A 27,038-nucleotide genomic window follows, 5' to 3' on the forward strand; every position below is an offset into this window, starting at 1 on the left:
AGATAGTGTCAACACCCGGATTTAAGGGATAAAGCCGGGTGATCTGGAAAATACCCGGAATTAGGAACAAGAATTTTGTGGCTTTTGCTTTTTTGTGTCCATTGTTGAGGACACCAGTAAACAAAGTGTATGTGCTATTATTGAATAATTTTGTTGTTTACATAAACAATAGCATGAACTCGTGACTCCGTTTGTGATGCTTGATAAGATGGTGTCTACAATAGTTTAATTTGGTTTGTATCAGATTAATATTATTGGTTGTTTGGGTGATTGATGGTAATATGTGTTGCGTCTTTTTATGTATATGTTTTACTAATATTTTATCGAATAAATTTGTGTGTCGTCCTGTTGGTTGTTATACATGATGTAGGTGTTTTCAATACATGTATGTTTATATGTAAAATGTGTGCAACTAATATATATTAAAATTGAATAATTTGTGTGCCGTCGAGGCATTGTACTAGTAAATTATAATATCTGTCATTTAAAGGCTGCCAAAAAAACGAACGATTGTATGGCGATAAACCTTGTATACGTGACACATATGGCAGGTATTGATCTAAAACAGGCGATACACACATTACGATTGTATAGCGATAAACCTTATATACGTGACACATATGGCAGGTATTGATCTAAAACAGCCGATACACAGATTTTGTTACTCTAACAATGTAAAATGGAAACAGATAAATAATCCTACGTGTTGATACGGGCCGGGCGAGGCCTGCCTTTTCGACTGTGTGAAGGCACGGGAGTTAAATATCGTTGGTAACAAATGGTGGGATTTGATTTTGTGGAGAAACGAGTGGATGGACGGAATTGGACAGCAGTCGATGAAGAAGCAAGGAAGGAAGGGTCGCTGTCTAGTTTGTCGTGGCCGTAATTCTTGTGGTGGTTTGCCTGCTACTACTGCTTTTTTTCCGTGAGCTGAGCTGAGCTGGTCCTCGTCGTGCCGTCATCGTTCTCCAATCTTCCATGCCTACGCGTCGACAGGTCGGCGGACCGCGGCCGCTGCTTGTGGGCGCCGTCGCGCCAAACCGCGCCCACCACGTGCTGCCTACTCACAACTTTCACGGTGCCAAAATGATGGATATATGTGTGCAGCACGGCTCGCCGGAGCCTGGCCAAACACATACGTTCACACGTATCCACATATAGGTAAAAGCCTCTGAAAAAAACGTAAACTACACCACGCATACCACCTGATGGCATCAATCAAACATATACAGACACTTAGTCAACATATACGATCAGCCAGGCTACCCACAACCAAACACACGCAAACTGATTATTACCAAGAGATTTGAACAGGCACCATAAGGAATTCGTTTGCTTTTACTTAATTATATGCTTTAATGAATCCACACCTTTATTTGCTATATAATTAGTTTATTACCAAATTGTTGCAGTAGAAACAAGATTACATGTATAAAAAAAAACAGACTCCCTTCGCTGTCTCGTCTTCCCTGGGCTCTCTCTCTCCCTGCAAAAGGGCCAAGGCAAGGATTCTCGTTCTCCTCCAGGTTGGTTTGGATTCCTGTTCTGTTCGCACCGCCTCCGCCTCCCTCCCTCCCTCTCCCCTTCCGGACTCTCTGCTCTCCTCTGCTGCTAGTCCATCCATTAATCTCCTCTCCTCGCCATCGCCGCACTCACGCTACGCTTCCCTCCTCAAGCCCGAGGTACAGTATCTATTCCCGCTCTCTCTTTTCTTCTTCTTTCTCATAATACCAAACCAAACCATGCTCTGCTCTACTAGGGCTTCTCCGGGAAGGAATCGCCGCGCCGGGTTCCTGCAACGCCCCGCCCTTTGCGCACCCGGAGGTAACTGACGCCATCTCCGTTTCCTCGTCTCCTCCTGCTGCTACTAGCCTACTACTACTACTAGTCTACTCCGGCCGCCGTGGCATTCGCTTGCCGCGCCGAATCCACCTGCCTGCTCTTCGACTAGTTCGGTACTACTTACTTCCCCTTCGATTCATGCCGTTCTGCCTGCTCCCTCTTCCCTTCGCGCATTCGCTCGCCGCTCGCCCAAGCTCGCAACTTTTCGCTTCCTCTCCAATCTTCTTCCTTCTTCTGCCCTGCCTATCTACTACTTCAGCTCGGCGGTTTTGGGCCGCCGGACGCTCGGAGGTAGGCCGCGATTGCTGTTTTTTTGTCCTATTAAAAAAAAATCTTTTGACTACCTCCGTTCGTTCATTCATTCACAATATGACAATAGGCACTCGAGTTTCCTTCGTTCCTTTTTTTTACACCACAAACACACACACCCACAAAATGTGCAACATTTTTTGTGCCAGCAAGCAATGATTCTGCATCGCGTGGTTGCCCTGTGTTGCTCATGATCGCACGCAAGACTGTTCCACCTATCAATCAATGGAACCCCCAGCCGAATCGAATCTACAACTTGAGTAAAGTAATGGCCTTCCCCTGCCCTCATCGATTCTTCAGCCTTCACGTCTCCCTCTCTCCTATATTCATTCTTCATGCTACCGCCAATAATCCACAATTTTGGGTGCACTACCGACCGACTCACTTCAGCTTCAATCTTACAATTTGTAGTCGATGCAGACCTTGTGCTGCAGCCGAGTACTTATTTGTCAGCATCAACCTTTGTTTCCCTGCCAGTAATGCCTGACAGTACTTATTCGTGTTTAAGTGCCAAATAACTAAGATTTTATGCTGCTGAGGTTGATCAGCTTAGCACTTCACCTGTTACCACTATTTACCGTCCTTCCAAGATCTGTAACTAAACTGGGCCAGTGTCCACCTGCTACCACTATGTATAGCCCTTGTGGATTTCTGCAGCTGCAGTTTGCTATGATGCTCGTTAGCAGACGAAGGCAGGAAAAAACGAAGTAGATCAACCAACAAATCATAGAGCACGACACACAGATTTACGTGGAAAACCCTTCAATGCGAATGGAAAAACCACGGGCACCAGACAGACGAAACCTTCACTATATGTGGAGTGTTTATAGAATGCCGTTCGTAGACGGCGGCTTACAAGAGGAGTAAATAATGACGACGCGCAACAGACCCTAATTAGGGTCACTAATATATTCGAACATACGCTCTGGCCTAAGCCTCCCGGCGACGGGCCTCCATATGCAGAATTTGGATCACAAACTCAACAATGCTAAGCATATAAACACACAGGCAGCTAAACATCCAAGGTGTGCTAGGTTGCAGCAAAACATATATGCTGTTCATCTTACCCAAGTAACACCATTTGTATGAGTTTTAACCATTAGGCATTGGTTGTCAGACAGTGTTAACCATTATGCAGTTCTTTTGGTGTCTTATGCATTTGTAAATAAAGTAATAAACTAGACATGCTAATGCCAACCTATTCCTGCAGCAACTGAGTCGTGGCTATCGAGGATGATGCCGCGTTTCAGATAACAGAGACTGTGAGAGTGCACGACACACTTGACATGCAGAGATGAAGATCAGTGCGCTTCTCACCTCCGCGGGCATCAACATTGGCCTCTGTGTTCTCTTCCTGTCACTCTACTCCGTTCTCAGAAAGCAGCCGGCCAATGTCAGGGTCTACTTCGGCCGCAGGATCGCTGAGGAACACGATCGGCTCCGAGGGGCATTTATCTTGGAGAGGTTTGTCCCATCCACTGGATGGATAGTCAAAGCCCTGCAGTGTACTGAGGAAGAGATCCTGGCTGCTGCTGGGTTGGATGCTGTTGTTTTCAATAGAATTCTAGTATTCAGGTACGGTGTGCAAAACTTACTCCCTTCTTCCATTTTCGTTTCATTTGTGTCATGAAACTTTCATAATAGTGCATGTGTATAACCTCAGTAACAATTGGCAGACTGATGCATTTGTTTATATATTCAACAGCATACGCATCTTCTCCCTTGCCGCAGTTTTGTGTGTTTTCGGGATTCTTCCACTCAATTATTTTGGACAGGATATACACCATGTTCGAATTCCTTCAGAATCACTAGATATATTTACAATTGGCAATGTAGAAGTGAAATCAAGATGGTAAGCCAAGCAACGTCTTTTTTAATCTATTATCATGTGCTGCCATCAACTGCTGAAATGTTGTGCTTTTGTATATTATATATATGGCACGTTAGTTGCTGGCATTTTGAAAATGTCATTTGCCTTTGCCGGTAATCTACCGTGCGTCTTCACCCAACGAGCACTGTACAATAGAACAAAGTGTATGTTTTGATGTTCACTTTTTATTCTGGGTCCCTTGTAGGCTCTGGGTCCATTGTGTAACCCTGTACATAATTTCTGCAGTAGCTTGCATTCTTCTATACATTGTAAGTTCGCTTCCCATTTGGATTACTGGAATGCACATCTCCTTGTATCCAGAATGTTTTTGACGATTCATTTTACCCATAATCCAGGAGTACAAGCACATTGCCAGGTTGAAGCTCCTTCATCTTACAAGCGCAACACCAAAACCAAACCATTTTACAGTTCTTGTTCGTGGAATACCAAAGGCAGATAAAGAATCATGCAGTGATGTTGTTGATAATTTCTTCACAAAGTATCACTCATCTAGTTATCTCTTCCATCAAGTAGTTTACAAAGTCGGGAAAGTTCAGAAGATAATGGTACTTAACACTCAAATGCATTTCACTTTTTCTAATGACAAGCATTTACTAGTATAAACCTGTTTCTTCTGTTGATTAGATTTTCGCACATATGGATAATCATTTTTTTTGTATTTTTACATGAATCCGTGGAAATGTCTGCATTTGTTTTTTTGGTGGTGGTGGAGTGGAAGTTATGCATATTTCTATTTCACTTTATTTATGTTTTTTGTGTTACTTTAATCTTCATCTCTGACAGACTGGCGCAAAGAAGGCATATAAGAAGTTCAAACATTTCACAGATGAAACTGTCGATCAAGGTTGCAGGACAGTTACCTACCGCTGTTGTCTGTGTGGAGCTTCTTCAAATTCTTTCAAGTTGTTGAACACTGAGTGTGAGCAGAACAAGGGGAAAGCGGACAATAAATCCATCTTGGACTTAGACGATGAGGTTAAGCTTGCATGCATTTGTTCTTTTGCTTAACCTATCAGTTATTTAGAATAATTAGTAATTATCGTGTGGGATTGAATGCAGGAATGCACAACTGCTTTTGTATTTTTCAAAACTCGGTATGCAGCACTTATTGCGTCAGAAATACTTCAAACATCTAACCCTATGAAATGGGTTGCTAATCTTGCTCCAGAACCAGAAGACGTGTATTGGTCCAATCTTTGGCTACCCTATAAGCAACTTTGGGCTCGCCGTATTGCTACACTCCTAGGCTCTATCTTTTTCATGTTCATATTTCTGATACCGGTGACATTTATACAAGGACTATCTCAGCTAGAGCAGTTGCAGCAGAGGCTTCCTTTCCTAAGAGGAATATTGAAGAAGTGAGTACAGAACTTCCAGTTGTGCTCCCCTAATGACAGTATAAAAATCATCTTGATAGAGTTTGACATATGCTGTGATCTCATGTTGCTAGACGCCAATGTTTTCAAGTCGGACGACTTACTGGTCGTTCTGGCTGACCGACTAGGGCGATTAATCACGATTAGTCGGACGACTTGGACGATTAATTGTAATTGGTCCAAACCGACTTGGACGATTAATCGCGAATAATCATGATTAATCGGACGACTTGAAAACATTGCTAGACGCTATTCATTTATCTGTCTCCACAATATACCTATTAACTGTTATTTATGTGCAGGAAATACTACATGACTCAGCTAGTAACTGGGTACCTTCCCAGTGTCATACTGCAAATCTTCCTGTACATTGTTGCTCCAATTATGATGCTGTTTTCTACATTGGAGGGCCCTACATCTCACAGTGAAAGGAAGAGAAGTGCTTGCTGTAAAGTGCTGTACTTTACAGTTTGGAACATATTCTTTGCTAATGTATTATCTGGTACTGTCATTAGTCAATTGAATGTGTTATCAAGCCCAAAGGACATACCTGTCCAGCTTGCTAAAGCTGTACCTGGACAGGTAAATCACATTCTTTTTTTCCGGTTCATGCTATATAAAGAACAAGATCTTGGCTAAGATATATAAATTTCTTGCATATGCAAATATACTATATTTGTTCTGTATTTAATTTTCATCTAATATTTCTTTTGCTTTTCTGCAAATCTAATTTTACTCCAGGCCACTTTCTTCATCACCTATGTCCTGACCTCAGGATGGGCTAGTTTGTCATCTGAAGTTATGCAACTCTTTGGTCTGATATGGAACTTTATAATCAAATACGTTCTGAGAATGAGAGAAGATACAGAATTCGTTCCCTCGTTTCCTTACCACACAGAAGTACCAAAAGTTCTGTTGTTTGGACTATTGGGCTTCACATTTTCTGTGCTGGCTCCTCTGATCTTACCTTTTCTGCTGGTGTACTTTTGTCTTGGTTATGTTGTATACCGCAATCAGGTGAGAAGCTAGAGGATGTATCCTTGTTATTTACCCCAAATTTATCTGTAGCATGCTAATATACTATTCTTTTCAGTTGCTCAATGTGTATCGAACAAGGTATGACACAGGTGGTTTGTATTGGCCAATTGCATACAACACAGTCATATTCTCACTTGTGCTCACCCAGATCATCTGCCTTGGTGTATTTGGCCTTAAAGAATCGCCGGTAGCTGCAGGCTTCACTGTACCTCTTATCATCCTTACTCTTTTGTTTAACCAGTACTGCAGAAACCGGCTTCTTCCATTATTCAAGACTTTTCCAGCACAGGTAATAACGTTAGTTCTTTAATAATATCATGTTGAAATGTCAGTTGCTATCTTGTGATGTTGACTGCTGCAATGTGATTGTGCAGGATTTAATCGACATGGACAGGGAAGATGAACGATCAGGAAGAATGGATGAAATTCACCACGGACTTCATTCTGCTTATTGCCAGTTCGCTGACACTGTAGATGTGCCCTTGGATAAAATTGAAATCGTTGGTGGGGATGAGGAGCAAGGCTCTAGCTCGGGTCAGTCCAGTGTTAAAGAAACGTGCGAGGATCCCAAGAAGCACCTGGCTCACCCTACACTAAAAGGACTCCCTGTTAACCGCCTCCGGCATGCCGTGAGGTCGGTTACTTTCCTGATCAGATTGCAGAGAAGAGGTTTATCAGAACAGAAAATCGGATAATTAGTTAGCCGCCAACCCCCTTTGCTTGTTGGCTATATAAATGTACAGAGGCATACATGCATATACGATCGTTCCCTTAGAAGAGAGAAGGGCTAATGTAGAAGTCTGTGGGAGAACATCATCATGAGTGTTGAGGTGCAATTTTGTTTTGTCGCATGGATGAGTTTGTTGGTTCTGCGGGTTATCTGGCAGATTCAGCTACCCAAACCTTAGCCTTGCACGTTGATGAAATTAATGCTCATGGTTTTGTTGTAAGAGATTAATGTGGCCAAAGTGATCTAGATGTATAATGTCCTCCTCTCCATTGGTTTGTGTTTGAGCCTCGCAACTTTAGCAGGTCTGTTAGTCTTCATGCGCCAATCATATTGAGGTATTGAGAATTATACTAATTGGTTTGTCTGACAAGCTGTAAGCATGTTAGTCCATGCTGTCGAGCAGCAGGTGTGGAGGTTCTTAACATGTAGCATTGAGCTGGTATCTGCATATCTGCAGCTGTTGGGTATCATATTCCTTTTTTTAAGAACATGACCTTGGCGACGTCTTACCACGTTTTTTTTATTGAAAGTAGAATTACGCGATGCAATCATAAGAGACCCTTATACCGTAGGTTATAAACCATAAAAGATCATAAGAGACCCTTATAGCGTAGGTTATAAACCATAAAAACTAATTTGGAAACAAGTAGATTGGAGAGTCTAAAATTATATTTATATTTAATTTAAATATAAAGAGGATTTAAGCCTCTCAAGCCTCTGACTCCCAAACTAGTTCTAGCTCTAACGGAAAAGAGAATTGAATTAGCTAAAATCTCCATCCTATGGAAGAGGATTTTAGCTCCCCGAGGATTTGTTTGGAAAGGATATTGGATGGAATTGAGGAGCCTAAAATCTTATTACTATTCTAACAAACCTTCAATCCTCTTCAACTCCTTTGTTTCCCAACTAGTTTGCTTCTCAATTGGTTCCGACTGGTAGCATTTTCAACGGAACATGTCTTTAAAGATGGTTTTTACTGTAAAGGTCTGTTTGGGAGCAAGTGACAAGTGTAATGAAGATGATTGAGGAAGCTACAATCTCTTACTATTTAATTTTGAATAGTAATAGATTATAGCAACATCAATCCCCTCCAATCTACTTATTTTCGAACACACTAAAGTGCATCTGTAATAGCTCCTTAAAACCTTAATCTCAATCCTCTTTTTAGAGAAAAAAAAACCTTTCCAACCGTTTTCTAGCTGTGCTCCTTAAATTGCCGCACGCGTATATCACCCCACACGCGGCGCAAATATTCGCCGGGCAGGCAGGCACCGTGCTCCCAATCCGCCGCTAGTTTTCCAATTCGCGCGATTTCCTTTTGGCGCCATCCGTGAGCTTCGGCAGCAGGTATCGCGCGAGGCGCTGCGTCCCTGTCGAGCAGACCTGCTCCCTCCTCGAGCAACGGTACGCTTCCCTCTCTGTGGAGTTCGATTGCTCCAAGGACGAGGCCGCCCAGCTTGCCTCCTCCCAAGCGGAAATACATCCACGAGTAGATCGATTTGGACGCAAAGGACGAGCGACTCCGGCTGAACTCTGAGCTAATGGAGATGTTGTTGGAGTTGTTGGACGCAAAGGACGAGCGATTTCCTTTTGGGAGTTGTTGGAGTATTAACAAATTTTTTTAGGAACTAAATTTTTAAGAGGTTCCAATTTTTATGTATTAGGATAAATATTTTCAGAGCTAATGGAGATGCTCTAAGAGATGGTTTTCCGAGAGTGTTATAAAATTCAAGTGGTATTAGAGGTGGTTTTTACGATTTTTCCCTGTCATGTAATGTATCAAGATGTGATCTATATCATTGGTTTCTGAGGAGCTATGAATCACTACTACTTTATGTATTTCAGCCAGGATGTTTTCATTTACTAGCAAATTATTTTCAGGATGCTGGAGGCATGGCTCTACAAGATGGGCCATTCTGATATACTCCTACATGAGGCCCACTTATTGAAGGCAGGAGAAGACGTTTGGGTTGGGCCCAGTCGAGCAAGGACCGTGTGGTCTGGCGCGCGGTCGACGGCATGGGTCGCGTGGCCGTCGAAGAATAGCAGCGCACGTGTCCAGCTTTCAGTGGCATGCATGCATAGCCGGCCAAAAAATAGCAGCGATTCGTTGCTACAAAGAGCATGCATCTGGATTGGAACAGAGGCGAATGCCGCATGATGCGTCGCCGAGCCATGACGATGACAATAGCCGCCGTGCTCTGCCTGCTCCTCTTCTCTGGCCGTCTCGCCGCGGCGGAGAAGACTTTCCGCGGAGGCGGAGGCGGAGGCTACGGCGGGTTGGAGGCCGGTGGCGGAGGCGGCGGCGGCGGCTACTCCACCCCGAGCGAGGCAGCGCCATCCACGCCTGCCGCTGGGGAGACGACGACCCCTTCGTCAGGCGGCGGTTACTCCACCCCTAGCGAGGCAGCGCCATCCACGCCTGCCGCTGAGGAGACGACGACGACTCCTTCGTCAGGCGGCGGGGGTTACGGCGGTGCAACCGGCAAGGCTTCCTCAGGCGGCGGCGGGCTGGACCCCGACGGCGACCCAGAGGTTGGGCTGAACGGGAAGGCGATCGAGGAGATCGTGAACGAGCACAACGTGTTCCGCGCCAAGGAGCACGTGCCTCCGCTGGTGTGGAACGCGACGCTGGCCAGGTTCTCGCAGCAGTACGCGGAGACGCTCAAGGGCAACTGCCAGCAGATCCACTCGTCGTCGCCGTACGGGGAGAACCTGATGGAGGGCACCCCGGGGCTGACCTGGAAGATCACCGTGGACGGCTGGAGCGAGGAGAAGAAGAACTACCACTACAACTCAGACACCTGCGACCCCGGCAAGATGTGCGGCCACTACAAGGCCGTCGTCTGGAAGACCACCACCAGCGTCGGCTGCGGACGCATCAAGTGCAACAGCGGCGACACCATCATCATGTGCAGCTACTGGCCGCCGGGGAACTACGACGGCGTTAAGCCATACTAAAATATATATCGACCCATTGCATATATATGTTGCAGAGCTTTTTATTTTGGCAACATATCTAGTGCACATGATCTGCTGGTACACATCATACACATATTTCGTATGATTGGATGTATGCGCGAGCGCATGCAGGCTCGCCTAATCCTGTCCCGCGGGATACGGCCGATTCCCCGCGCCCTGGGCATGCAAGTGAACGAGCCCTTTTTAGATCTGACCTGCACCGACGCATACCGGCTCGGATAGTGCTGTGCAGGTAAACAATCAAACACGCAACTACAGTCAGCAGCTACGGTCAACGCATCCCACGGGCCTGGACACAGCCGGCCAGGAAACCAATCATACGGATTAAATCCTGTCCTTTCATTTAAGATCCAGTGTCTTACAATTATCTCATCTCTCTCCTGCCTTTTTGCTAAAATGGCCTCCCATCTCTCTCACTTCCTGCCATGTCGTTTTTTAGAAACCCGCCCGGCGGACTGTTTATGTCCTTGATTAGAGCGGTGGGAAGATAAACAGTCCGCTAGATTTTTTTGCGTGCTAGATTTTTTTCTTCCTCCGGTCAATCAAATATAAATGTATTGTATAGGTGAATATATAGTGGCGTTTTCATGCACCAACAGGCTGAACGAACAAGATCAATGAGCATATTAAATCTAGTACATGTATAGTGTGCTCAAACCGGTACCGTACTCATATGCGCATATTAAATCTAGAGCGTCTATTACACATCCGATGGCAACAACCAATTTTGCGAAATACTCCTTCCACCTCTCCCCACATCCCAGTGTATTAAATCGCGGGCTAAGAGGTTTAGCGGCTGGGTTCCAGAACAGCTAAGTCCAGCTATAACCGGCTATAGCGGAAGCTAAACATTTTAGCGGATTTGCAAAAAAAAAAAAATAGAGTATAAATTTGACACAGATGAATAGACAACAAATTTGATAGTCATACATATTGTCATACATATAGGAGTTCAGCTCTATACATGACTGCCGTAAAATGTCTGAGCAGCTTAACTTAAAACAAAATGTCTGAGCTCAGCTTAACTTAAAACAAAATGTCTAAGCTCCAAGACATTGAGATCATTAGTTTAGTTCACAGTTCACCCAAAATGACTGTCCACAAGGTCAAATATAACATTGTAATCTAGCATCAATCAGAATCAAAGGCATGTGGAGACTTATCAGATTCAGAGGATTCCATTGCAATGTCACCATCTTCTGAATCTGATGAGGACTGCTGCACTTGAACTTGAACATCACGCATCAGAGACTGGAGGCTTCTTAACTTCTTTCTAGGCTTCATAGACCTCTTTCTTTTTGCTTGTACTTGAACTTGTGCTTGTGATGTTTGTTCTCCCTGTGATCTTCCATCTTGCGCTGGTTCAACAACATCATTCGGAAGAGGTACAATACCAGTAATGAATTCATTGTCATCATCACCAACAACATCATCTACTTCCCTCTCTAAAGGATCTTTGTCTATTCTCTCCTTCTTTCCCCTTAGCTTGGAGTTAAATTTAACAAACACAAGGTCTCTCATCCTATCATGAAGTAGCCTGTTTCTCCTTTTTGTATGAACCTATGAGTGAAATAGTGAACATAAGATAATATGTTTGAAACAAGATTTGAAACAGTACAATAAATATGGTTTTCTATGCATTTGGATAGTAGAGCTTGCAGTTTTACTACTAAAAATATTCACAAGTGGCCAAACAGATCCCACATAAGTGTATTTACCTGTTCAAATACGGACCAATTTCTCTCACAAGCTGAGGAACTACATGTTAGATTTAGAATTTTTGAAGCCACCATCCTAAATTATAGTTCAGCTGTTGACCAGGTTTAGGTACATGGTACACGGAGAAGTCAATAAAATTGTTTAAAAAAAGGTATCAATAGAGTGTCCAGATTGTTAATCTATTTGCAATATCAAATGCCCCATCGCAGCTCCACCTTTTTTTTGCAGTGTCTATACTTTTATATATATCCACCATGGAATATTTTGAATTAAAGTTCATCTGAAAGAAATAGGATGATACTCAAGTGAATGATACGGTAAAACAATCATAACTACAAGTCAATTGGTTGTCTCAAAAGACATCGACGGCACCACCAGCAGGACAATAAAGACAAACCATGAAACCGTAAAAGATGTGGAGCTTACTTTAATCACAAAAAAATGCTGCAGAAAACATAGCTACAAGGGACTACACTATTGAAAAATACATGCCTGTTTGCTTCTCTTGCTGAGACATGGTGCCGGTTCAACTGAACAGCAATTGGAGGTTGGAGAGTGGAGAGAATACTATTGGAGTGCTGCCCTGATTGTTGCTACTTGCTTCATTGCTTGCCGCCAGCAGGGAACCAACGTGTTGAACTTGAACTGTTGAAGCCAGCCGCCGCCATCAGGTTGAAGCCAGCCGCAAGTGCCTTTTGGAAATGAGAGTCTGAGCTAGGGTTTGCAGTTTTGCACAAGAAAAGGCAGAGGGAGATAATGGGCTGGGTCGGACGCAAGCAAGAAAATGGCCCAAGTTTGATTTAGCTGCCGCTAGAAGATGGCCCATTTAACGGATTTCACCGGCTAATAGCGGCTAATAGCGGTCAGCAAGCAATAGCGGCAGAATTGTAATCTCCTAGCGGCATTGTTTGCCAGAAGCGATCTCCGGCGATAGCGGCAGCGATCTCCGGTGATTTAAAACATTGCCACATCCCCGTGCAATTTTCGCGAAACCCCCCTGAACGCTTGACCTAGCAGGCAGCGTGACGATTCTTCTTCCTTTGCCTATCGAACTAGACACATGCAGCGAAACGCCGCCCACGATCACACCATGGACACACCAATAGATGACGTCCCCGGCGCCGTCCTGGTGCGGGACGCCACCACCGGCCTAGCGCAGGTGGCTGCCTCTACCTGGGCGCAGATCACCACCACCATCGACCGGCTGCAGGTTGCCGCTACCAACCGAGCGCTGGCAGCTCGTCGCCTCTCATTTGATGTTTGGTTAGATGAACCACATGTTACATTAGTTGATTCATCTTCTCACAGTTTAAGTACACCAACAAAGACTTCATATATTCCCCCAATGGTTAGCTGAGAACACTTTTGCTCATTATTTTGGCATGCACAATAATACTATATAGTTATGACAATAACCAACCCTCGTCTTACATTGCAGTATTCGTATTTCAAACCTATATGTGCGGATGAAACGAAGCCTGTTGTTGGGATGTCATTTGATTCTACGGATGATGTGGAGGAGTTCTACAAAGCATATTCGAGAGAAGGCAGGTTTTCAGTTCGAGTTGGTTCCCAAAATTTGTCTCTTGATGGTCAAATTGTGAACAAGAGGTATTGTGTTCAAGGAATGGTTTCAAGAGGAAGAACACAACAGATGTACCCACTAAGAAACAAAAGAACATTGTTGAGTCAAGATGCGGATGTGATGCACATATTTATGTTAAGCTGGGTATAGATAAGAAGTATTATATCTCTTTAATGGTTGAGAAGCATAATCACACACTTGTCTCACCTGATAAAACTCATCTTCTCCGATCAAACCGTTCAGTTAGCCAGAGAGCGAAGAATACATTGTTTACATGCCACAAGGCGAGTGTAGGTACCTCACAAGCATATAGAATTCTACAAGTCAGTGATGGTGGGTTCAACAATATTGGATGCACGAAGCGTGACCTTCAGAACTACTATCGAGGGCTTAGGGATAAGATAAAGGATGTTGATGGCCAACTATTTGTTGCACAGTTAGAGAGAAAGAAAGAAGTAAATTCAGCCTTTTTCTATGATTTTGTTGTTGATGCACAAGGGAAGTTGGTCTATGTATTCTGGGCTGATGCCACTAGTAGGAAAAACTACAACCACTTCGGTGATCTAGTGTCTTTTGATGCAACATATAGCACAAATCAATACAATATGAAATTTACACCTTTTACTGGTGTGAATCATCATATGCAAAGTGTGTTTTTTGGAGCTAGATTCTTACTAAATGAGATGATCGAGTCCTATGAATGGTTGTTGAAGACATTCCTTTTGGCAATGGGAGGAAAAGCTCCAATCCTTATGGTGACTGATGAGGATGCAAGTATGAAATCAGCAATTGCCTCTAATCTTCCTCATACAGTACACAGGTTCTACATGTGGCATATATTGGAGAAAATACCTGAAAAGCTTGGCCATGCCAAAAGTAATGACAAGGAGTTTTGGCCCATGTTGAATGCTTGTGTGTGGGGTTCAGAGACTGGAGAAGAATTTGAGATGCGGTGGAATGCTTTCATAACTAAGTATGGTCTCGAGAATAATGAGTGGATGGCTAATAGGTATGCCATTCTTGAGTCATGGATTCCAGCATACTTGATGGATGTACCTCTTGCAGGGCTCCTTAGGACCACCTCGAGATCTGAAAGTGCAAACTCATTCTTCAACCACTTTATCCATCGCAAATTATCATTTGTTGAGTTTTGGCTTAGATTTGATATAGCCTTAGAATGCCAGCGGTAGGAGGAGTTAAAGGAGGATCACATGAGTATACATACCACGCCACTTTTGAGGACACCATGGCTCGTGGAGAAACAAAATAGTATGTTGTACACACGTACTGTGTTTAAAAAGTTTCAAACCGAAGTGCAAGCTGCTAGAGACCAATGCTCTGTTGTAAGCATTACACACTTTGATAGTGTCAAAATGGTGGTAATTAATGACGGGTGCGTAAACGACAGGGTGGTTCTTTGGTGCACATCAAATATATTTGGAAATTGCTCATGCAAGTTATTTGAAACAATGGGAATTCCTTATCACCATATCATTTTAGAGTTGCGAGGTGAAAAGCTAGATGTACTACCAGAAGCTTATATTCTAAAGAGGTTTCAAAAAAGATGCAAGAGGTAAAAAAAATTACATAACTTGCTGTTATACTTTTCTTATATGACAGTGATCGATGCTGGAGGTGTTATATGAACATTTTTACCTTCCTAATTCATTGTCCTAATCTTGGACTGCCACTCTACCAGTGCATACATGTAACAACTCCTAAATAACCTTGGGGGTTCAGGACTTCCATTTATTAGAAATTCGTAGTCTCACCTCACATAAGGATCATAGTGGCGTAGGATAAAACCTGGATTCATTTAAAGTATTGATGTTTTCCAATTATTTTTTGTTCCCTATCCCCCCTTTTAAATTCAATTCAGTCCTCTTACGCCATTTAAACATTGTAGTGGACGTATGAAAGATGAAGATTTTTGGGCTCATTTTGGTGTCAGGAATGGCACTACTTACTGCTGGGTAACCAGCTGTAATCAGAATGTAATCTGTGGGTAATGGGCCTATTATGGCCATATTCCTAGTGGGTTGTATTAGCCTAGTGTTGTACTATAAATACTAGACAAATACTAGAGAAGAGGTCAAAAAAAGAATTACAGAAATTATCCACCCGTTTCTACCTGTTAATGCGCATCTGGAAGCTTGCTTCTGTTCTGGCAACAGCTCACGATGGTGGTTCACACTCCATCGTCCCACGTTACAGTGATATCGGAGCCAAGGTCCTCAGCGGTGGAGGTTCATCAACGTCAAGTGCGGCTTCCGGTGCATGCAAGGCGGAGTCGTCTTACCGGCGTTTGAACTGCTTCACCATGACGTCTGTTGCAAAGCCATCCGTCCAGACCCACTTCATCCTGGACGCCATGGTGGATCATGATCGAGGAACGTAGGAGAGTTGGGGTGAATGATGGAGACTCTGGAGGCATTTTGTGCTCGACTCAAGGAAGTGGAACGCACCCCACAATAGTTGATGGTGTGGTCGGAGTTCGCGGCTTTGGTGGTGGAGTGCGCGGCGACCGAGCGGGTGTAGATGAGCCAGAAGATGGAGGAAACAGAGAAGATGATAGTGCAACTACTGCTGGAACATATGGGCAAGGAACTCAGTGAGACATCAGATGTAAACACGGCAAGAGAACAACATCAACATGCACCGGTTCGTCCACCTGTCAGACCAAGGCAAGAAAGAATGGAACAACAACGAGGGCCGATGAGGGGCCATTGTTTTCAGATCGCCTGATCGTCTGATCGATGCCACTGGGCGATCAGACGATTAGTCGCGATTAGGCGACGATCAGGGCGATTTGTCGCCCCTGATCGACCCTAACCGTCCCCTGGTCGTCCTATGTATTTCTAGGACATATATAGCACTATATATAGATATATACTTATATAGTATAGAGACTTGCTCAGGAAAAGCACAAGTATAGATAAGGCAGCAGTATAAATAGTCCAAAACAACAGTATGAATACTTAAATAGTCCAAAACAGCAGTATGAATACTTGAATAGTCCAAAACAGCAGTACATATCTAGCAACAATTCTATATGAAACTATGAAACTACAATTCTACAACTTACTAGACCATGACCAAGAAGGCAACACCTATATGAGATCATCATACAACTGAAGTCTGAAGTCTTAACTAAAGTCTAAAACTCTGAACCTGAGTAATTAACGTGACTGATTGCTAACCAGACGACTAATCGCTACATATCGCCGACTAGTCGGACGATATGGACGATCAGATCACCTGATCGAATCGAACCCCATTATTGAGCACTGAGTACCGACCAGCCTGACTAATCACGATTAGTCAGACGATCTGAAAACAATGTGGGGGCATGCAAGGGGGATAGGTCGAACCACGTCCACATGGAGAACCCTATCATCCACCATTACCGAAGCAGCCCTTTTTGAATTACTCAGAAGGAGATCCTATGGTTTGGTTGAACAATTGTTTGGAGTATTTCTCTGTTTTCAGTGTTCCTACTGTTATGCGGGTTTCAGTGGCATCGATGAATTTAGAACATACTGCAGCCCAATGGTGGCAGTTTCACAAGATGCATCATGGGCTGGGAGGTTGGCAAGATTTTTCTGCAGCAGTGGTGGAGAAATTTGGGGCTGAAGCTTATCCAAATGCGTTGAGGAAGTTGTTGGAGTTGAGGCAAACTGATACCCTTGATCAGTACATTAAGGAGTTTGATCAGATTCAATATGGGGTAGCAGTGCACAACCCTGTGTTCGATGAGATTTTCTTTGTGACTCACTTTGTACATGGTCTGAAGTATGATATTCAAAGTGTGGTCAGGATGCAGATGCATACGACGGTTGATCGGGCAATTGTGTTGGCTCAAACTCAGCATGATATTTTGGAGCAAGCCAAAGGAAAGGGACAACGTCAGCCGTTCCATAACAAGCAAGTTGTAGTGGGGTTCAAAGGAGAAGGGAAGCAACCACCAGTGGGCGGTGATCTGTCTAAAGAACGACAAGTAAGGGAGTTTCAGAGACTAAATGGATTATGTTATGCTTGTGGTGAAAGATTTGAGCCAGGACATATTGCCAAATGAACGAAAAGAGGTCCTGCCTAGCTCAATACAGTTATTATTGAGAATGTGGAGATGGTTTTGACAGATGAGGTGCTACAACAACTTGAGCTAGAGGATGAGCAGCAAGGGGTGTGTTGTCAAGTCTCCACACAAGCCTTATCTAGAACTGTGTAGGGGTGAACAGTATGAGGATCAGAGCAGTGGTGCAAAAGCAAGTCATGGTAATGAGAACATATGGTTCAGAAGTTAGCATTGCCGGTATATCCGTGTTCACCCATAACTGTGAAAGTGGCAAATGGAGCTTCTATGATCTATCACAAAATTGTTAAGAAGTTGGAATGGTCACTTCTATCACATAGATATGAGAGTGTTACCCATTAGTGCTTTCGATTCAATTTTGGGGTATGACTGGTTACATGATCATAGTCCCATAGAGTGTGATTGGAAAACTAATGTCATTAGTTTTGTGGATGAGAAGGTTCCAGTGATTCTTAAAGGAGATGAGGTGGAGGACTCTTTCATTGATGGTACAACGGGTATATATATCTCAGTTGCACAAATGGGAGAAAGGAAATGGGGTGTGGGCCTTTGTGTTGGTAGAAGCCAAGGTGGACCAATAGTCACACCTACAACATGTAGATGTTCAATGTGTATTGATGGAATTTGCAGAATTGTTCACAGTTCCAAATCAACTACCTCCATCCAGACTTCTAGAGTATATGATCACTATATTCCTCTATTGCCAAGAGTTGTACCTATGAACTCCATACCCTATAGATATTCTCCTTTCCATAAAGATGAGATAGAGAGGCAGGTGAATGCTTTATTAGAAGCTGGTTTGATTACTCCAAGTGTGAGTCCCTTTGCCTCTCTAGTGCTTTTGGTTAAGAAGAAAGATGGGTCTTGGAGATTTTGTGTCGACTACAGGAAACTTAATGACATAGATCTATTAAAAATAGATTCCCTATGCCACTAGTTGAAGAGATTCTAGATGAGTTGTCAGGCACACAATTCTTTACCTTTCTTGATCAGATTCGAATGGGTGAGACAGATGAGTTCAAGACAGTATTTAAAACTCATCAAGGTCATTACTAATTTAGGGTCATGCCTTTTGGTCTCACTAATGCGCCTGCAGCTTTTTAGTGTGCTATGAACTCAGTTTTAGCACCCTTTCTTCGTAAATTTGTCTTGATATTCATTGATGATATATTGATCTATAGTGCATCATGGGCTGACCATTTACAACATTTAAGGATGGTGTTTGAGAAGTTGAAGGAACACAAGTTCTTTTTAAAGAAATTGAAGTGTGTTTTTGGGAAGGTGGAGTTGTTGTATCTGGGCATATTATTTCTCAGAAGGGAGTATCCACCGATCCTTCTAAAAATGAGGTTATGAAGAAGTATCCTACACCTACCAGTGTGACTGAGTTGAGAGGTTTTTTGGGTTTGACAGGGTATTATATGAGATTTGTGCAGCATTATGGAATCATTGCTAAACCTCTCACCAACCTTCTCAAACATAAGGCATTTTCACTAGAGTCAAGGTGCTGAAACAACTTTCCAGCAGTTGAAACGGGCTATGTGTGAGACACCAGTGCTAGACTTGCGTAATTTTGAAGAAGTATTTGTGGTAGAAATTGATGCTTGCATGGATGGGATTGGGGCAGTTTTAATGCAAAGAAACAGACCCATTGCGTTTCTTAGCAAAGCTCTAAGTGAGAAAAATCAGATGTTATCCATTTATGACAAGGAATTCTTGGCTCTTTTAATGGTAGTTGAAAGGTGGCGTCAATATCTATAGAGAGCTGAATTTGTGATTCGAACAGATCACAAGGCATTGAGTTTTCTAAATGAGCAAGTATTGTAGTCGGATTTGCAAAAGAAGGCCATGACTAGATTAATGGGACTGCAATACAAAATTGTCTATAAACAGGTAAAGAGAATATTGCTGCTGATGCTTTATCTAGAGTTGAGCATTTTATGGCATTGTAGACTTTGACAGAAGTGAAGCCTTTGTGGGTACAAGAGGTGCTTAACTCTTATGTGACTGATGATGAAGCTCATAGATTATTAGCTGAATTAGTCATTCATAGTCCCAATGAACAAGGGTTTTCAGTGCAGAAAGGTGTGACTAGAAAAGGGAATCAGATTTGGGTTGCTCAGAACTCAGCTCTCAGAACAAAGATTATTGCTGCACTACATGCCAGTATAGTGGGAGGCCATTCTGGTAGCCTGGCAACTTATCACAGAGTGAAGAGGTTGTTTTGGTGGAAAGCAGGAAAGGATTGAAAATTGATGTCAAATTGTTTGTGCAGCAGTGTTTAGTATGTCAACATGCTAAATCTAAGAGAGTTCTCTCACCAGGATTGCTACAACCTTTACTTGTTGTTCCTCAGGGTGCATAGCAGGACTTGACTATGGACTTCATTGAAGGCCTTCCTAAGTTAGAAGGGTGTGATATTTTGGTGGTGATTGATAGATACTCTAAGTATGCACACTTCTTTGCTTTGAAACACCCTTTCTCAACAGCAACTGTGGCACAGGTGTTTTTAGATAATGTGGTGAAACTTCATGGAACTCCTAAGTCATTGGTTTCAGATAGGGATAAGATTTTTACTAGCCATTTTTGGAGGTCCTTATTTCAATTATCAGACACAAAGTTGGCTCTGACCACTGCTTATCATCCTTAGTCTGATGGCCAATCAGAAAGGGTTAATCAATGCTTGGAAATGTACTTAAGGTGTGCCATTCATGATTGTCCTGCTAGTGGAAAATGTGGCTTCCATTAGCAGAATTCTGGTACAATTCATCCTATCACACTGCTATTGGATGTTCTCCTTTTAAGGTGCTATATGGGTATGATCCAATGTTTGCTGCAACAATAGTGTTGTCTGAGGAAAAGGATCAATCAGTCCATGATTTGTTGATGGAAAGACAACAATGTTCAGAAATATTGAAGTCTCGGTTAGCAGCAACACATAATCGAATGAAAATTCAAGCTGACAAGAGAAGGTCTGATCGGATGTTTCAAGAAGGGGAATTAGTTCTGCTCAAATTGCAACCTTATGTGCAAAGTTCAATGGTTAATCGTCCTTGCCCTAAACTAGACTATAAGTACTTTGGGCAATTCAAGGTGTTGAAGAAGATTGGGTCAGTGGCATATCATTTGGAGCTGGCCGAGAATTCTATGGTACATCCAATATTCCATGTTTCACAGTTCAAAGCTTTCATACCAAATGCAGTTCCTGGGTTTTCGGATCTGTCTCAAGTAGAGATCAAGCCTTTGTACATTATGGGTCGTCGTATGGTGAAAAAAGGGAGTCATGCAGTGATTCAAATTCACGTTGTGTGGTCTCATTTACCAGAAGATGCAGCTACTTGGTGTGGCAGAACCGCCAGAATTATTCTAGCTTAAGTGCCTAAGTCACGCCTCAGGGGCCGTAACACACTTAAATCGGAATAACCCGTCAGTCCCTCAGATCTAGTCCGATAAAGCCACTTAACCAGGATCAAATACCACAAACTCACTCGAAGGTGAGTCACAGAAGAAATACAATAAAACAGGAAAACCTATAATTAAAGTACTGGAATTATTACATAAATCGGAGTTTCCCAAGTAGCTGGTATAAGTTCACAAAATAAAATGCAACGGATAATCGATATCGTCGGTAGCGAGGAATTGGGCAGGGCCTAGCCCACTACTCCTCTTGCTCCTCTCCTGCCGGAGCAGCATCCCACTCGACCGTCCAACCCGGTGGCAGGGTGGTAGGCCAAGTCACACCATCCACCATATCCTAAAGCGTACCTGCAAAAATTATGCCACAAGCAAGGCTGAGTATACTAATACTCAGCTAGACTTACCCGGTGTGAAGAGTCTACTCCTCTACCTCTAGACCATGCAGCTGTTTGGCTGAGGGGTTTGGTTTGCCAAAAGCACTAGCTGAGTCTAAAATTCATTTTTAGCTTTTCAATTTCTAGCATCATTATCATAACTACGTTTGCTCCTTCTAAGCATACATGGTAGCAAGCATTTAGTACAATCAACAAGTTATCTCAAGTAAACCTCATTTTACTTCTTACTCAATGTAGTACAAGGGGTCAAGCAGTCTCATTAGCTGCGAGAAGCAGACGATTTGAATCGAGTTTTAAAACCTTGCAAGGTAAACCTAAACACACGACATGTAGGGGCACTCTGTCCCCACACATATCAACCGTCCCCATCGATCCCCCGTTCGCGGCCAGGGCTCACTGCCTTGGCATACAATGCTCCACTGATCCCGGCTGCCGCCGTGCAGTGATCGCACTTGTACCCACCATAGCTAGCATGGGAGATGTAATATCCCAAAAAAAATGTTGCCAAAGGTTTATCTTCAGTGCGTGGATGTGGGGAAAGAGTTGTGGGCCGTTGGATGCAAAGTCAAGAGACATCTGAGGCGTCGTTTCTTTCTCCCACAAAACCCTAGTGGTTGCCCCCCCTATTTTTCCCTTTTCTTGGCCGCCAACCCCCCTTTTTCCCCACCCTTGGCCGCCCCTCCCCCTTCCCCTTGCAGCCACCCTCCACTACTTCCTCCTCTCTCTAGATCTCCCCCCACGCAGCAAGGATCGAGAAGAGGAGGAGCAAGATGGATTGAAGAGGAAGAGAGGATCAAGGAGATGTTCTACCCCCATCTCTTGCAGATTTTCTTAGGGAAACCCTAGGTAAGGATAGGATCCTTGTTCCTCCCTATAATTATATGCTTTTGGAGGTTGTGGATCATGTGGATTGAAGGATTAGAGGTTGGATTAGATGTGGGGTTAGGTTTTGATCTCGAATTTAATTTCTGCAGAATGACAGATTCGACAGTTTCTGTTCATGTCAGTTTTCCGTGGTCTTAATGGCCTCAAAAAAATAAAAAGTCTATATATGAGTCGTATATAATTTGTAGATCTTTCCGTGGCCACGAAGAACACCTCAATCGGACATCAGAACAGAAAGTTATTGCAGTTTGATTATAGCAGTTTTTCAGTCTCATAATTTTGTGCAGAATCTGTTCTCTTAAGAGTTAGGCAATTTTATCAACAGAATTAAACTGTGGGTTGGTAAAATAAGTTGTAGATAATTTCATAAGCTTTCCAGATTGTTAAAGAGTGTGTTCATATGATTTATAAAACTCCAGTTATGTTTGTTTTACTGTGACTGTTCCTGTTTGCCTGACAAAAATGAGTGGGTCTGTTCACTGGTGGGTTTCATCTAGTAAATGGCCTAATTGGCTCTTCCAACTGTGGAGACTTTTGTAGAGGGATAAAAGTTCTTACTGCCAGCAGAATTTTATAATTTTTGGTTCAGTAGTTTGGGAGATATCGAATTTTGAAGTTAACTAGGCTGCTGTCTAAAACAGATTCAGTCAGTTATCTTGTCAGATGTTTTAGAATATATTGATGGCAGAATTTAATTATCCATTGAATACCGAAGTTGTAGATTGTTTTGTGTAGATACTCTTAGAGTATTTGTTTGATATCACCAATGTTTTAATTTTAAAGATACAAAATTAACAAACAGCGCTGCTGCTGTATAGCATGTGGTTCAGGGTGGGAGTCTTTCCACTATGTCTTGGTTTCAAGTGTAGGAGTGTTTTGTTGATTGTTAGCAAATGTTTGTGAAATATTTGTACTAAGTTTTATGCAGATGAAGTCTTATTTGAGGTATGCATGTGGTTCATGAGATTAATTCACACCCCTGAAGGCAGATGAAGTCTTATTTGAGGTTTGCATTGTATCTAAAGGCATATGAAGTATTATTTGAGGATTGCATTGTATCTGAAGGCAGATAAAGTATTATTTGAGGTTTGTATTGTATCTAAAGGAAGTGAAATTTATTGATAAATGCAGCATGCCATATACATTGCATGACTCATTTGCATCTGAAGTTTTGTCGTGACCTATGGTCCGACCGTACCGGTACAACTTAGCATCGTACGTTGCCCGAGAAGGGGTACGATGCAGCTTCATACCCTTAGAGGTATGAAGGCAGAGGACATATGCATTACATTCATATGCATACATTGAAGTGATATTTGCAGATGATGTGGTTTTATACCCTCAAAGGTATGAAGATAGATGACCTACACATTGCTTTCCTATGCATACATTGAAGTGGTATTTGCAGGTATTGTTGATGCAGGGAAGTGTTATACAACATATTGTGGTTGTTCGAGGAAATGAGATGGTATTAGTTATATTGTGACCACTGAGTTCTATATCTACAAGTATTTCTGATCTTGATTGTGATTCTTTTAAAATGTTGATTAATTCAATGTGGTTTAAATATCTCGTCAAAACAATTAGCTTGCTGAGATGTTTCATCTCACTCTTGCATTACTCAATGCAGGTGCTTGTTGCTTATCAAGGGGAGTGGGAAGTAGCAGCACATACACCTTCACTCTCATAATAACGCTGCCCAGGCGCAGTCATGATTTAATTAGAAACTTCTTGTCAAAGGATGTTTGTTTTTAACTAGTCGTGCGCACTGGTTAATTCAGTTCATGTCGTTATGGTCGTCTTCCCATTGCTAGCAGATTATTAATGTCTATTTTGTTTTCTTATTATGATATCTATTTATACTTTGTTGCTTCCCCGTTTATGCAATTTTCAAAGGAGACACTGTCGAAATTTTATATATGAATGTTAGATGTGTAGTTTAGTAGCATTCTGGGGTGTTTGTGGATCCCGGGGTGTTAAGCTTAGGCTTTAGATTCTTGGCAATTTGAAGATAAATTTGACACACTTGCACATATAGGAAGGGTATGGGTTCAAGTATCTTTGATATATATTAGTGACTTTGAAGTGCAGATGACAATAATTTCACCCCTCCCGATTCCTTTACGGTGATGTGGTAAGTTGTTTATGGCTTAATGCTTGATATAATTTATTTCTGAAATTTTGATATCGTTTTATTAATGCGGTAGATATCGCTGGTCATTTGTGAGAATGAAGTTGTTATTATGCTTGTGATATACAAGTATGCCTATGTTGTTTTCACTATGTTTTTCATGGTTGAGTTTTATTACAATAATATTGTTATATATGCTTGACTGAGGATGTTTCTAAGAGGAGTGTGAATTGCGTGTTTTGGGGTACAAGGTAATCATCAATTTGAATTTAAGTTGTTGAGCGGTTGGTGGATAGCTCCAACTATCTTTGCAAAGAATGATTGTTTATGTTGAGAAACCAGTTCTGAAAGAAATGAATATTGGTACTTGTATATGGATTTTGGGGGAAGTCTTTACATAGCCAGAATGGCTTACATGTCTCTCTTCTATCGTGTGTTTTAGTAGCCACAAAACCTAGATGTGGTTTAAAGTGGTTGCATGTTAGTCATGATAATTGTAGAATAAATCTTTGATTTTTCTTGATCCATTGATTATGTATTAATACGTTGAGGATTTGATGGTTCTCTTCCTGATGCATGTTTGTGGAGCCATTGTTGGACCACTTATCTATTGGTTTGAATGAAGTCATTGCCTAGCCTAGAGTTGGTTGTGTGTGGTTATTCACCTATTCCTAAATGATGTGGTTTTTACATCAACTTGGGATGTTTGCCAAATGTGTGAAGGATTACGGGGTTAGTATTGGCCCTTTATGTCTGGTACTCTGAGTGCATCATATGATAGAATGAGATGTAAGTTTCTGAACTACAATAGATGAAGACTCATATTATGTGTAGGTTAACTTTAGTAGTTGGATATTTTTATTAGTTGAGATGCTGAATGAAGTATAGTGACATGGGTTAAGCAAGTATTGTGTTGTTGTTGGGCTGTCAGTGCTCTATGTAGAGTTTTTGAAATTTCTTCGATGAACTGTGCCGCGCAAGATTTTATTGGCTTCTTGTCGGCTTTATTTCTCCATTAGTTCTATAGATTTTCTCCCTTTTGGTGGAGTGCAAAGTATGTTAGATTACATGATTATCGTTTCATTATGGCAAGAACAAGGTTTAGGAAGATTAGGAGTTTTGTTTCAATAGAACTACTTGTTTCGTGGTGTTGTGAGGTGAGGTGTTTGATCTTCTTACACATTCATCTGGTGTGGATGTTTCACCATTGAATTAAAATGAATTGTTGAAGTTGGTAAAGGTTGTGCTTAGTGCATATTACCCCTTCATAAAAGAGTGTCGTTTTAAGACATTGATGTTGATGTATGGCTGCATCCAAATTCGATGTTGTGAAATCGTAGTGTTGATTGCATCTATGACTTGGTTTGAGCTTCATTACATGTTGGTTCATCCTTGATGTCAGGTTGTGTAGTTTCCTTAGACAATTAGTCCAAGGTAGAAGTTCTTATGTTAATTAAGACCAATAATGGACCCATGTTTCGAATGGTGGTGCTATATGGGGTACCTTGGGTGTTTTGCTTGGAGTGGTCGAATTCGAGGACGAATTCTTTTTAAGGGGGTAGAGTGTAATATCCCAAAAAAAATGTTGCCAAAGGTTTATCTTCAGTGCGTGGATGTGGGGAAAGAGTTGTGGGCCGTTGGATGCAAAGTCAAGAGACATCTGAGGCGTCGTTTCTTTCTCCCACAAAACCCTAGTGGTCGCCCCCCCTATTTTTCCCTTTTCTTGGCCGCCAACCCCCCTTTTTCCCCACCCTCGGCCGCCCCTCCCCCTTCCCCTTGCAGCCACCCTCCACTACTTCCTCCTCTCTCTAGATCTCCCCCCACGCAGCAAGGATCGAGAAGAGGAGGAGCAAGATGGATTGAAGAGGAAGAGAGGATCAAGGAGATGTTCTACCCCCATCTCTTGCAGATTTTCTTAGGGAAACCCTAGGTAAGGATAGGATCCTTGTTCCTCCCTATAATTATATGCTTTTGGAGGTTGTGGATCATGTGGATTGAAGGATTAGAGGTTGGATTAGATGTGGGGTTAGGTTTTGATCTCGAATTTAATTTCTGCAGAATGACAGATTCAACAGTTTCTGTTCATGTCAGTTTTCCGTGGTCTTAATGGCCTCAAAAAAATAAAAAGTCTATATATGAGTCGTATATAATTTGTAGGTCTTTCCGTGGCCATGAAGAACACCTCAATCGGACATCAGAACAGAAAGTTATTGCAGTTTGATTATAGCAGTTTTTCAGTCTCATAATTTTGTGCAGAATCTGTTCTCTTAAGAGTTAGGCAATTTTATCAACAGAATTAAACTGTGGGTTGGTAAAATAAGTTGTAGATAATTTCATAAGCTTTCCAGATTGTTAAAGAGTGTATTCATATGATTTATAAAACTCCAGTTATGTTTGTTTTACTGTGGCTGTTCCTGTTTGCCTGACAAAAATGAGTGGGTCTGTTCACTGGTGGGTTTCATCTAGTAAATGGCCTAATTGGCTCTTCCAACTGTGGAGACTTTTGTAGAGGGATAAAAGTTCTTACTGCCAGCAGAATTTTATAATTTTTGGTTCAGTAGTTTGGGAGATATCGAATTTTGAAGTTAACTAGGCTGCTGTCTAAAACAGATTCAGTCAGTTATCTTGTCAGATGTTTTAGAATA

The 27,038-nt window shown here is 42.3% G+C and overlaps 3 protein-coding genes across 6 annotated transcripts; 2 read left to right on the forward strand and 1 right to left on the reverse strand.

Moving 5' to 3' along the window:
• The first annotated feature begins 1,448 nt into the window (after positions 1–1,448).
• LOC103650301 (CSC1-like protein RXW8) lies at positions 1,449–7,461 on the forward strand. Of its 4 annotated transcripts, none has more exons than XM_008675906.3 (12): positions 1,449–1,682; positions 1,760–1,824; positions 3,362–3,726; positions 3,857–4,003; positions 4,227–4,290; positions 4,378–4,587; positions 4,826–5,017; positions 5,102–5,400; positions 5,721–6,000; positions 6,160–6,435; positions 6,512–6,745; positions 6,831–7,461. In XM_008675906.3, the coding sequence occupies exons 3-12, from the start codon at positions 3,446–3,448 to the stop codon at positions 7,149–7,151; spliced, it is 2,304 nt and encodes a 767-aa protein (XP_008674128.1). In that variant the 5' UTR covers positions 1,449–1,682; positions 1,760–1,824; positions 3,362–3,445; the 3' UTR covers positions 7,152–7,461. The 4 variants fall into 4 exon arrangements, with proteins under 4 accessions (XP_008674128.1, XP_008674129.1, XP_035822149.1 ...); XM_035966256.1 differs by having other exon boundaries at positions 1,525–1,682; positions 1,760–1,955; positions 6,831–7,455; XM_008675907.4 differs by lacking the exon at positions 1,760–1,824 and having other exon boundaries at positions 1,449–1,526; positions 6,831–7,455.
• A 1,894-nt stretch (positions 7,462–9,355) lies between these two features.
• LOC100194144 (uncharacterized) lies at positions 9,356–10,229 on the forward strand. Its single transcript, NM_001139195.1, has one exon. It carries the CDS (start codon positions 9,362–9,364, stop codon positions 10,145–10,147), a length of 786 nt encoding a protein of 261 aa, NP_001132667.1. The 5' UTR covers positions 9,356–9,361; the 3' UTR covers positions 10,148–10,229.
• An 846-nt stretch (positions 10,230–11,075) lies between these two features.
• LOC103650300 (uncharacterized) lies at positions 11,076–11,976 on the reverse strand. Its single transcript, XM_008675905.3, has 2 exons — positions 11,887–11,976; positions 11,076–11,728 (listed from the first exon to the last, which is right to left on the reverse strand). Exons 1-2 carry the CDS (start codon positions 11,959–11,961, stop codon positions 11,300–11,302), a joined length of 504 nt encoding a protein of 167 aa, XP_008674127.1. The 5' UTR covers positions 11,962–11,976; the 3' UTR covers positions 11,076–11,299.
• Between the last annotated feature and the right edge of the window lie 15,062 nt (positions 11,977–27,038).

Source organism: Zea mays, chromosome 3, assembly GCF_902167145.1.
Source record: "Zea mays cultivar B73 chromosome 3, Zm-B73-REFERENCE-NAM-5.0, whole genome shotgun sequence".
NCBI classification, from domain to species: domain Eukaryota; kingdom Viridiplantae; phylum Streptophyta; class Magnoliopsida; order Poales; family Poaceae; genus Zea; species Zea mays.

Coding starts and splice junctions, on each gene's coding strand:
- LOC103650301 (XM_008675906.3), top strand. CDS start 3,446: ATGAAGATCAGTGCGCTTCTCACCTCCGCGGGCATCAACATTGGCCTC. Junction 3,727..3,856: donor AATAGAATTCTAGTATTCAG/GTACGGTGTGCA, acceptor TATATTCAACAG/CATACGCATCTTCTCCCTTG. Junction 6,001..6,159: donor CTAAAGCTGTACCTGGACAG/GTAAATCACATT, acceptor ATTTTACTCCAG/GCCACTTTCTTCATCACCTA.
- LOC100194144 (NM_001139195.1), top strand. CDS start 9,362: ATGACGATGACAATAGCCGCCGTGCTCTGCCTGCTCCTCTTCTCTGGC.
- LOC103650300 (XM_008675905.3), bottom strand. CDS start 11,961: ATGGTGGCTTCAAAAATTCTAAATCTAACATGTAGTTCCTCAGCTTGT. Junction 11,729..11,886: donor ATTGGTCCGTATTTGAACAG/GTAAATACACTT, acceptor TTTCACTCATAG/GTTCATACAAAAAGGAGAAA.